This window comes from Neovison vison, chromosome 4, assembly GCF_020171115.1.
Source record: "Neovison vison isolate M4711 chromosome 4, ASM_NN_V1, whole genome shotgun sequence".
NCBI lineage: Eukaryota > Metazoa > Chordata > Mammalia > Carnivora > Mustelidae > Neogale > Neogale vison.
The window spans coordinates 1,510,807-1,520,818 of NC_058094.1; the positions used below are offsets into that span (position 1 = coordinate 1,510,807).

At 63.9% G+C, this 10,012-nt stretch overlaps 1 protein-coding gene across 2 annotated transcripts; it reads right to left on the reverse strand.

Moving 5' to 3' along the window:
- Nucleotides 1–1,302: 1,302 nt before the first annotated feature.
- On the reverse strand, nt 1,303–9,399 carry LOC122905498 (cytochrome P450 11B1, mitochondrial-like). Of its 2 annotated transcripts, XM_044247064.1 has the most exons (9): nt 9,161–9,399; nt 8,574–8,729; nt 4,613–4,812; nt 4,280–4,483; nt 3,848–4,002; nt 2,600–2,766; nt 2,096–2,174; nt 1,801–1,998; nt 1,303–1,416 (listed from the first exon to the last, which is right to left on the reverse strand). In XM_044247064.1, exons 1-9 carry the CDS (start codon nt 9,397–9,399, stop codon nt 1,303–1,305), a joined length of 1,512 nt encoding a protein of 503 aa, XP_044102999.1. The 2 variants fall into 2 exon arrangements, with proteins under 2 accessions (XP_044102999.1, XP_044103000.1); XM_044247065.1 differs by lacking the exon at nt 1,801–1,998.
- Nucleotides 9,400–10,012: the final 613 nt, after the last annotated feature.

Genomic DNA, 10,012 nt, shown 5'->3' on the forward strand with positions numbered 1-10,012 from the left:
CACTCGAGGCTCAGAGGGGTGAAGGGCCCGGCGCGATGGAAGGGCCAGGCCCGCTTGTGCCTGTGCCCGCAGGGTCCGGGAGCCGCTCTCTCTCCATGGCTCCACGGCCCCTTGAGCCGTGCCTGGCCGGAGCGGGAGAAGCCCACGCCCCCCGCAGCGGCCCATCTCCGGGGCCAGTGGAGCCAGAAGGGTGCACATCCCTTCCCTCCTCCAGGGAGTCTGGGCAGGACCAAATGCCTGAGGGGCCCCTCGGTGCAGGCAGGGCGGGCCAGACCGGGGTGAAGGGCAGCCCCTCCTCCTCACTGCCCTGCCTGGTTCTCCCCGGGTGAGGAGGGGTGGGGTGCGGACGGAGGGCGAGCACAGCGACCCCACCACCCAGCTTGGCCTCCCGGTCCCCTATCGACTCGCGGATGTCACCTGGCCCCAGGCCGCGTGGGCACACTGCTCGCTCCTGCCAGCGAGGGGATCCCCGCCGACTCTCAGCTGTTCAGAGCCTCTTCCTCCCAGGTTGGGGCTGGCCCCTGTCCTGAGGGTCACTGCAAGAGGGCAGCCGGCACCGCACACAGAGGGCGTCATTAAAGGGAGCCTGTGCCTGTGCCTGGCTGTTATGGCCCCAAGCCTTCTTCTGGAGACTCCTCTGAGGTCGGTCCCCCTGCGGCCAGCCAGAGCAGTCCACCTCCACCCAGCTGTCAGAGGAGGATCATTGGCCCAGATGTCCCCGGCAGCTCCTTGGAGGCCATCCTTCCGGGACACATGACTCCCGACCCGCGTGTCTGGTTCCCCGGCTGGGTGCTTCAGCCACAACCAGAGCCTGGCAGTGCCGGGAGGACCCAAGCAGCCTGAGCGCAACAGGTACGGGGACTGAGAGCCCAGCTCGAAGCTCTGGGCCGGGCGAGAGCAGTGCAGACAAGGAGTGTGGCGTTTGAAGTGGCAACGGGCAGGACCGAGGGACCGCCAGCTGTCAGCTCTTCATGGGGACAGAGTTGAGTACAGAGGCTGAGGATTCCCCGAGAGACTAGACAGGGAGGCGGGCGCGGGGCGGGTCCGAAGACCCTGGAGCTAGTGTGGGGTGACAGGGGCTCTAAGGCCCTCTGATGGTGCTCCTTGGTGGACAGGGCACTGGCGGGACTGAGCACGCAGCCAGGACGTGCAACCGAGAGTCATCCCCCGGCCCTTCGTGCAAGGTGCTGGCCGCACAGTGTCGCGGGGCAGGGAGCAGGGCTCTTGGGAGATAACGGGGTGGCCTGGGGTCAGGCAGGGAGGGGCTGGTGGCGCGGCTGTCCCCACAGCATGGTGACGTGACTAGTTGATGGCCCGGAAGGTGAGCAGCGGGAGGGTGGAGGGTAGCAGGATGAACTGGTACGTCATCTTTATGTCCTCCTGCGTGAGGGTCTCCACCAGGAAGTGGTTCAGCACCTAGGACAGAGGCGCGGCTTCCACCTGCACAACTGCTCAGCCCCCGGTCTGGCCCAGCCTCCCCCTGGTTCTCCCCGGGTGAGGTGGGGTGGGGTGGGACGGAGGGCGAGCACAGCGACCCCACCACCCAGCTTGGCCTCCCGGTCCCCTTTCGACTCGCGGATGTCACCTGGCCCCAGGCTTCTTCTCCTTCCTGGGCCCTGCTCCGTGGGCTGCGTGCCGTGGGCTGTGTGCCGTGCCGGGGAAGCCAGTGGTCCCCAGCCAGGCCGCCCAGCACGCCCAGCACGCCCAGCTCCCACCCCACCCACTCCCCCCGACCCCCACCCCGGGCCCGGCCCCGCCAGTGGCATGTCATTGCGGCCAGGGCGGCCCAGGCCTGCTCACGTGGTGCAGCAGCAGCAGCATCTCTGTCTCTGCCAGGCGCCGCCCCAGGCACTGGCGCAGGCCGAAGCCGAAGGCCAGGCTGGGGGACCTGGTGCCGGAGCTCCTGCTGTCCAGCCAGCGCCTGGGATGATAGCGCTCCGGCCTCGGGAACACAGAGGGGTTTCGGCCCAGGGAGTAGAGCAGCACCTTGACCACGGTCTGTGGAGAGGTGGGGAGGGGCAGCGTCAGCGCCTCGCTGCGGGCAAAGGTCAGCCGGGCCTGGCGTCTGCTGCAGGGGCTGTGGGGCCCCACTCACCCCTGCCGGGATGTGGTAGTTCTGCAGCACCACGTCCGAGCCCACCTGCCGGTCCAGGGAGATGCCCACGGGGTACAGCCTGTGCACAGGGGCGTCCAACGGGGACCTCAGCTTCCCCCGGACCCTCGCTTCCGTTCTGCGGCCTTCCTAGCCCAGGAGGCACCGGCGAGGGGAGCTCCCCGCCACGCCCACAAGTGGCTTCGGGCACCGGGAAGCCCAGACCGTGAGGGGCGGGCTCCCCGCACCTCCGGAGCCCAGGCAAAGCTCTCCTGGCCTGAGCGGTCCGGCCGAGGAGGGCGCAGCCGAGGGGGCGCCCAGGGCGCTGAAGCGGCATCCCAGGGAGAGAAGCGCCCCTATCCCTCAGGGAGCAGGAGAGGGGCTACAGGGCACGCATCCGGGGCAAAGCTGCTCGTCAACCCAGGATCTGTCTGCAGGTCCGCTGAGCACGGCTCTCCAGACCCTGGGGCCGGGGCAGCCGGGGCGGCCAGGGTCTGCCACACCCACCTCAAGGTCTCCTTGAGGGCCGCCCGCAGCAGGGGCAGCTCTGTGGTTGCCCTCTGGGGATTCTCAGTGATCCCGGCCTCGGCCACCAGGCTCTCCTGGCGTAGGGCCTGCTGCACGTCAGGGTTCCGCGCCAGCTCGAAGAGAGTCATCAGCAAGGGGTAGGCCGTCTGCGGGAGCCGCGGGTGCGGGGCTCAGACCTTGGCACAGGCCACGCACCTCCGACCCCAGGGGCTCTCCCCCAGGAAGACGGCCTTCCCCCGGGGGTGGACGTGCGTGCCCAGGGAAGCACCGACCCTGGGGATCTGAGACCTCAAGATCTAACACTCGCCTCATCTGCTTCCACTGAATCCCTCAGGGAAGGTGTCCCCATGTTTGGTGAAGACCCAGGCCACCTCCTCCCGTCCCCCCAGGGCCTGCTTCTCACCCTCCTCGGGAATCCATCTACTCAAGTGTGTATAGGTACGGGGGGTGGGGGGATGTACCCTTCATCCCCAGACCTGTTGGCACCCACTGCGTCATGTCCCCTGGGCTCCCATAGGCAGGTCAGCCCAGACCCCGGGGTCCCAACAGGAACGGGCCACCCTGGACCCTAAGTGGCTGAACCGCAGCCTCTGCTCCTGGGCTTTCTCCAGCCAGGGCTCTGTGCCTCTGCTCAGAAGCCTGCGGGCCTGGCCCAGAGCAGGACCTCAGGGATGCTGGCAGATGAGGGTTGGCTGTAGGGCAGGAGGCTCACTGCACTCCACACCCTGGGACCTGCCTGCACCTCCCTACAGCACCCCGTTCCCTGGGCTGGGCTGCCAGCTGCTCTCTCTTCCACAAGCTGGAGCCTCTGCTGCCCTCTGTGTCTTCAGCCCTTCACCTCCGAAGCCTCTGTAATGACAGCCAAACGGACTGTGGCCCCGGCAGGGGCTCCTTGTGCGGGCATCCCTGCTTGTGCACACCCCTCCTTGTGCAGCGGCCCCTCAGCCCCCCTCCTTCCCACGGCCCAGACGTCGGCAGGGGTCTGCGCTGCTGCACGTCCCTGGGCCTCACCCATTCTGCACTGGGCCTGGAGCTCGCTTCCCTCCAGAGCATCTGCAGACCCTTCCCTGGGAAGATCAGCTCCGGAGTCCTCTCCCCCCCAACCCCCTCAGATCAGAGCCCTCCATCCGCTCCAAACAGGGGCCTGTGGGAGCCACGCGGCATGGGGGTCACCGCCTGTAGTCAGGAGGCTCCGAGTGCTAGGGCAGGGCTGGCTGCCGGCCTGACCGTGTCCACGCTCCCGGCGGTGAGTTCGATGGAGTTGGCCCTGACTGCCTCCAGGGTCATGTCCGCGTGCATCAGCAGCTCCCCCACGATGCCGCTGTAGTGCTGTGGGCGGCCGAGGGCCAGCTCCTGGTAGATTTTCTGGATGGCATTGTTGGCTGTGCGGAAGGAGAACAGGGGCCTGGGCCCGGTGCTGGGCAGCACCTGTCCTCCTGCCTCCACTGGCAGCCCCCCCACCCCCAAGACTCCCTGGTCCTGTGCCAGATGCTCAGGACCGGCCCAGCCCAGCCCAGCCTCCCTGCCAAGTCTCTTGGGCCCCGAGGACGCCATGAGCCCAGTGAAGTGGCCTCAGCGCCCCCACCCCGATTTCGGTGAGTGGCTCCTGGGGGCCCTGGTGTCCTTGCTACCCGGCACTGCCCCGTCTCTGGGCCTCACCGTACTGGAAGATGTAGTCCCAGGACTCAAAGTGCTCCTTCCACACCCTGGCGCTCGTCCAGCGTGACAGGTCCCTGGGCATGAACATGAGCTGCGCGGTGGACTTCAACATGGCCTCCAGAGCCCGGATGAACTGCAGGCTGGCAGGACTCGGGCTAGGGCCGAGGAGGCCCAGCCGCTCTCCAAAAAGGGCTAAATTGCTGGCTGAGGAGAGGGTATGGCTGCTGAGCCTCGGGCAGCCGACGGCCTCACGGGGGCCTCCTGCAGCACACCCACACGGTCCCAGTCCAGATCCTGGCTGCCCCCGCCCCACAGAGCCCGGCACCTCCCTACCTTCTACGGTGTAGTTGAGGATGCTCGGCTGGATGTCCAGCGTCAGACTGCCCCGGGCATTCTGCAGCACTCGCGCCTTCAGGGCCTTTGAGAAATCCCTCGCCACCCCGTCCACCATGGGGATGTACTTCTGCACCGCCTGCGGCGACAGCACGTCTGGGTTCAGCTTCAGCCGGTTCACGCGCCATTCGGGCCCGTTTCTGGAGAGCAGAGAGAGGAGCTTCAGGGAAGCCGGAGTCAGCAGCTCGGGGCCAGCCCTGGACACATCTTCTCCGTCTCCAAGGGGACGGGGGCGGGGTGGGGCGCGGGCAGGGAGCTGCCTGCTGGTCCTGAGGGGCAGATGCCTGCCTGTCGGGCTCAGCCGCAGCCCTTTCTCTGAGGGAGGCCTTGCGTGCTGTGCCCAGCGTGCTCCCGTCTAAAGAGGGGCTGACCCAGAACTTCTGCCTGGCCACGCCACGTGGGTTCCTGGCGTTCACTCGTGCACACCTACAGGTCTCCTGCTGGCCCGTCAGCACCCGTCTGGGCCCTCCCTTTCCCAGGAGGAAGGAGGGAGGGGCGACTTCCTGTCCGCCTTTGCCACCCTGCTCACACCAGGCCCCAGAGGCAAAGGCCCCTGGCACGTTCACCTCCCACCCTCCCCGTTGCTGAGAATGCTATCCCTGTGCCAGTCACACCTAGTCCGTCCCGGCCTGTCTCCTGGTCCGCCAGGGCAGGAGCCAAACCACGGGTCATGTCACGTGCTCAAAACAGAGCCCAGAATTGTACGTCTTCCTTTCCCACTTGCATGACTTTTGTTTCTTTTTCTTGTCTGATTGCTGTGGCTACACCTCGAGTGGGTAAAGAAGCAGTAATAAAATGTTCTTGCCACCTGTCGATGGCACGAGACTATACAGAGGGAAAGCCCTAAAGTGTCCAGCAATAAAACCAATACAAAACAAAAAGAACTGATAGCTAAATTCAATAAGGTCGCAGGACACAGAATCGATACACAGAAACCTGTTGGATTTCTGTACACTAATAATGAACTAGCAGTAAAGGATATGAAGAAAACAATCCCCTTTACGGTTGCACCCCAAATAACAAAATATCTAGGAATACGCTTAACCAAGGAGGTACGAGCCGCGTACTCAGAAAAGTATAAGACACAGATGAAAGAAACAGAAAGAAACGGAAAGCCATCCCATGCTCATGGTGAGGAAGAACCAGTCTTGTTAAAATGTCCGTGCTGCCCAAAGCAATCTACAGGTTTGGTGCAATCCTTATCACAAGAGCAACATTTTTCACAGACTAGAACAGCGAATGCTAATATTTGTTTGGGACCCCAAAAGACCTTGGCTAGCCAAGGCAACCTTGAGAAAGAAGAAGGAAGCCAGAAGCCCCCGAACGCCAGATTTCCACCCATACGACTAAGCGCTAGCGATCAATTCTGTGTGGTGCTGGCACAGAAGCAGGCACACCAATCGATGAAGGAGGATAGAAAGCCCAGAAGCAAACCCGTGATTGTACGGTCAACTGTACGGCCAACCTATGACGAAGGAGGCAAGGACAGCCAATGGGGAAGGACCGTCTCTTCAACAAATGGCGCTGGGAAACCTGGACAGCCCCATGCAGAAGAATGAAACCGGACCACTGCCTCACGCCACACAGAAAAATAAATTGAAATGGGTGAGAGACCCAAGTGTGAGACCTGAAACCACAAAACTCCTAGAAGACAAGGCAGGCAGTAATGACTCTGCCACGGGCCACAGAAACATTTTTCTAGCTGTGTCTCCCGAGACAAGGGAAAGAAAAGCAAAATTAAGCTATCCGCACCTTGCCAAAATTTGGAAAGGTTTTGCACAGCGAAGGAACCTTCAACAGAAGGAAAAGGGGGAAGCTCCTGATTGGCGGAAGATACTTGCCAGGGGTACGTATGATAACCTTAATATCTAAAGCATACAAAGAACCCAAGCAGTACCACACCGAGCAAACAAACGATCCCATTAAAAATGGCAGAAGACCGGAAGAGACCTTCTTCCCCGGACGACCTAGCGATGGCCGACAGACAGGTGAACGGGCGCTCGGCAGCACCCATCATCAAGGAGGTCCGCGTCAGCTGCAACGACACATCACGTCACAGCGGTCAGACGGCTAAAATCAGAATCACAGAAACAACGGGCACTGGCGAGGATGTGGAGAAAGGGGAACCCTTGTGTACCGTTGGTGGGAATGCAGACGGGTGCAGCCACTCTGGAGGAAAGGGTGGAGGTCCCTCAAAAAGCTAAAACGAGTTCCACTACTGGTTATTTACCCAAAGACAATGAAACCACCAATGCGACGAGGTACCTGCACCCTGTGTTTACTGCAGCACGGTTTACGATGGCCCAGAGAGGGGGGGTACCGAGAGATACTCGTCCACATGATGGGATACTACTCAGTCCCTAAAAAGAACGGGATCTTGGCCATTTGCGAGCACATGGATGGACGCAGAGTGTATTAGGCCAAGTGAGAAATGTCAGTCAGGGTAAGACAGATTAGCATAAGGTTTCGCTCATATATGGAATTGAACAAAGCAAATGAAGAAACCCAGAGAGATCAAACCAAAGTGGAGTCTTAAATCCAGACAACAAACCGGGTGGTTGCAGGAGCGGGGGAGTTGGGGGGGGTGGGGGACGGGGATCCAGAGTGCGCACGTCGTGGTGAGTGCTGAGCAGCACACGCAAGTGTTGAATTTTCCACTGGACACCGGGTCCTAGTGCGCGAGTTCTTGTGAGGACACGTCCGTGAGCCAGAAGTAGGAGCAGCGAGAGGAGGAGAACAGGAGTGGAACCGGAGAAGGAGGAGGAAGAGAAGAAGAGACAGGCTAAGAAGAGGGAGGGGGAAGGAGGAGGAGGGGGTGGAGGAGGGGGGAAGGGGAGGGGGCTGAGATGAAAGAGGGAGGGGAAAAAGAAGAGGAGGAGGGGGAGGGGGAGAGGGAAGGGGGAGGGGAGAAGCGTTCTCCCCCACCCGGTGATGAGGACATGGTTAGACCAGTTTCTCCAAGAGCAGCAGGGCCCAGGGCAGTGGCGGCTCTGGGGACGGACGCCCTCAGCGCAGGGCGGGGAGGCCCCTGCATTCTCAGCCACACTCACGCAGAAACACCTTCTAGGCTTCGGCTGGCCGCCGGCAGGTCGTCAGAACAATCGCGTGCACACACGTGCGCACACGTGCACACGTGCACACACGTACGCCCAGGGAGATGCGCATACCACAGCGGGACGCCTGCACACGCGCTGGCTGACCAGGACGAACGCGTGAGCACGCCCACAATCCCCACACGCACCGCTGCCACAGCACAGCGGGAGCGCTCAACCCACGCGCACACGGAGACACACGCGCGTGTACGCAGCACTCACAGCGAGCACCTGCTCGGAGGCTGCGGACAGCGCCCGCCAGGAAGCCACACACACACGGGCACACGCACAGGCTCACGCTCGCACGGGCACTCGCTTAGAGTTTCGCTTCTGAACAAGGGCGCCTTTCCTATTGCCCGCCCTCTCCCCACCCCAGCCTCCCCATCCTGAGCTACCTGCGCTCACCTCCAAGTCCCACAGGGGACCTCGTGCAGAGGGCTGCAGTCCGGGGGACCCTCAGGCTGACATGGACGCCTGGCCGGTGACCCCTCCCCCAGGCCTGGGCGTCCCAGCCTATCGGAAGGGAGAAGCCCACCCTGCCGGGACAACGCGCGGAGGCGGGCGCAGAGTGGGTGCTCCCTCGTGCCAGTGGTCATCCTTCCTCGTCTCTGGGGCCGGGGTCCCACGGCCCCTTCCCGCCCCTGCGACACACAGGGCCCACCTGCTCAGGTCCTCCCTGGCCAGGGGCGCTTGTGGGCTTCCGGACCTGGCTGGACCCTGCACTGGGGCGCGCGCCACCCGTGCCCCCCTCCCGCACCCCGGCCCCGGCCCCCGCCCTCCCCGCCACCGCCACCCCGCCTGGCTCTCACAGCAAGAACACGCCACATTTGTGCCCACGATGCTGTCGGTAGGCCAGCCAGGGATCCAGGAGCGGCCGCCAGGGCTGAGGGCTCTCGGCCCGCTGCAGGCTCTCCACATCCTCGGGCAGCATCACGTACACCATGTGTGTCCCTCCCACGTCATACCTGCGGGACAAAGCTCAGGGCCCTGCCACAGGGGCCTGCCCTCCCCTGGGCCTCGTTCCGCAGCACCAAGCCGGCCTGTCTCCGGGGTCCTCTCCCTCGTGCAAGACTGTGGACGCCGGTTCAGAGCGGGCGGTCCCTCCCCTGTCTAAGGCAGGAAGCCTCTGGGGCTCTGCTGTCTGCGCTCCGCCCTCTCAGCGGCCAGCCGGGGACTGCTCCGTCCTCACCGAGAGCCGCCGCCTCCACGGTCAAAGGCCCAGAGCAGCCACTGCTCGGCTCCCACCCTGCCTTCTTAAGGGCGCACACAGGGCCCAGGCCACGGGCGCCCGGCGGGGACAGGGCAGCGCAGGTGCGAGGCGCCCGGCCGGGACTCAGCCGTCCAGAGGGACAGCCGGTTAGGGTGCTCTCGGCCAGGCGGGCAGGAAGGGCTTTACCTGAAGATGGGCCCCAGCTCCTGGAAGGTCCGGTGCATCTCCAGGTGGAGGTTCTCGGAGCCCTGCTCCTTCCAGATCTGCAGCAGCCTCAGCCACTTGTTGCCGGGGCACCGGGGGATGGCTTCGAAGGGCAGCACCGCCTTGGGGGCCTGAGCGGCTCTGGTGCCCGCTGTGCGTGCCCAGCTCAGGGACAGCCAGCGCCCTGCCAGCCACGGTCGTGCCTTTGCCCCCAGTGCCATTCTGAAGGTCCCTCCACCCCTGGGCAGCGCAACCCTTTTATCTCGCCGGAGGCCTGGAGCGGCCGACCTGACCACGTCACGGGAGAAGCTGTCCCTGGACCAGGCCAGGAAACCCAAGGCAGGGGTCAGGGCTGGAGGCCTCCGGCTGGAGGAAGCGGAAAGAGATGGATGGGAGTCTTGTCTCCCACTTACGCAAGACCTGCAGGCGGGTGGCTGTTGAGAGCCTGTGCAGGGTCTGGCCTGGGGGCTCGGGGGAGTCGGCCGGTCGGCGGCCGGGAAGGGGCCCTTCCGCCCTTCCCGGTGGGGGAAGGGAGCGAGAGGGATGGGTCCCTTATCTTATAGAGGAGAGCCGCCTGGGACGGGAGCTGGAGGGGGGCGAGGGCCTCAATCCCATTAACGCACGGGCCTTTCTGTCTGCTCTTCCCCAGGCCTTCGGCTAGGTGCAGGGGACCGGGACTCAAACCAGGAGCCCTGAGCTGGCAAGAGTCCCCGAGTCCCCGCCAGTGAGGCCTTTCAGTGCTGGGGGTCAGTCAGAGGAACCCAGAGACACACCTGGGGATGGCACTGATGTGGCGGAGGCCCCGGGGGAGGCTCGCTCGCCCTGGCCCAAGCT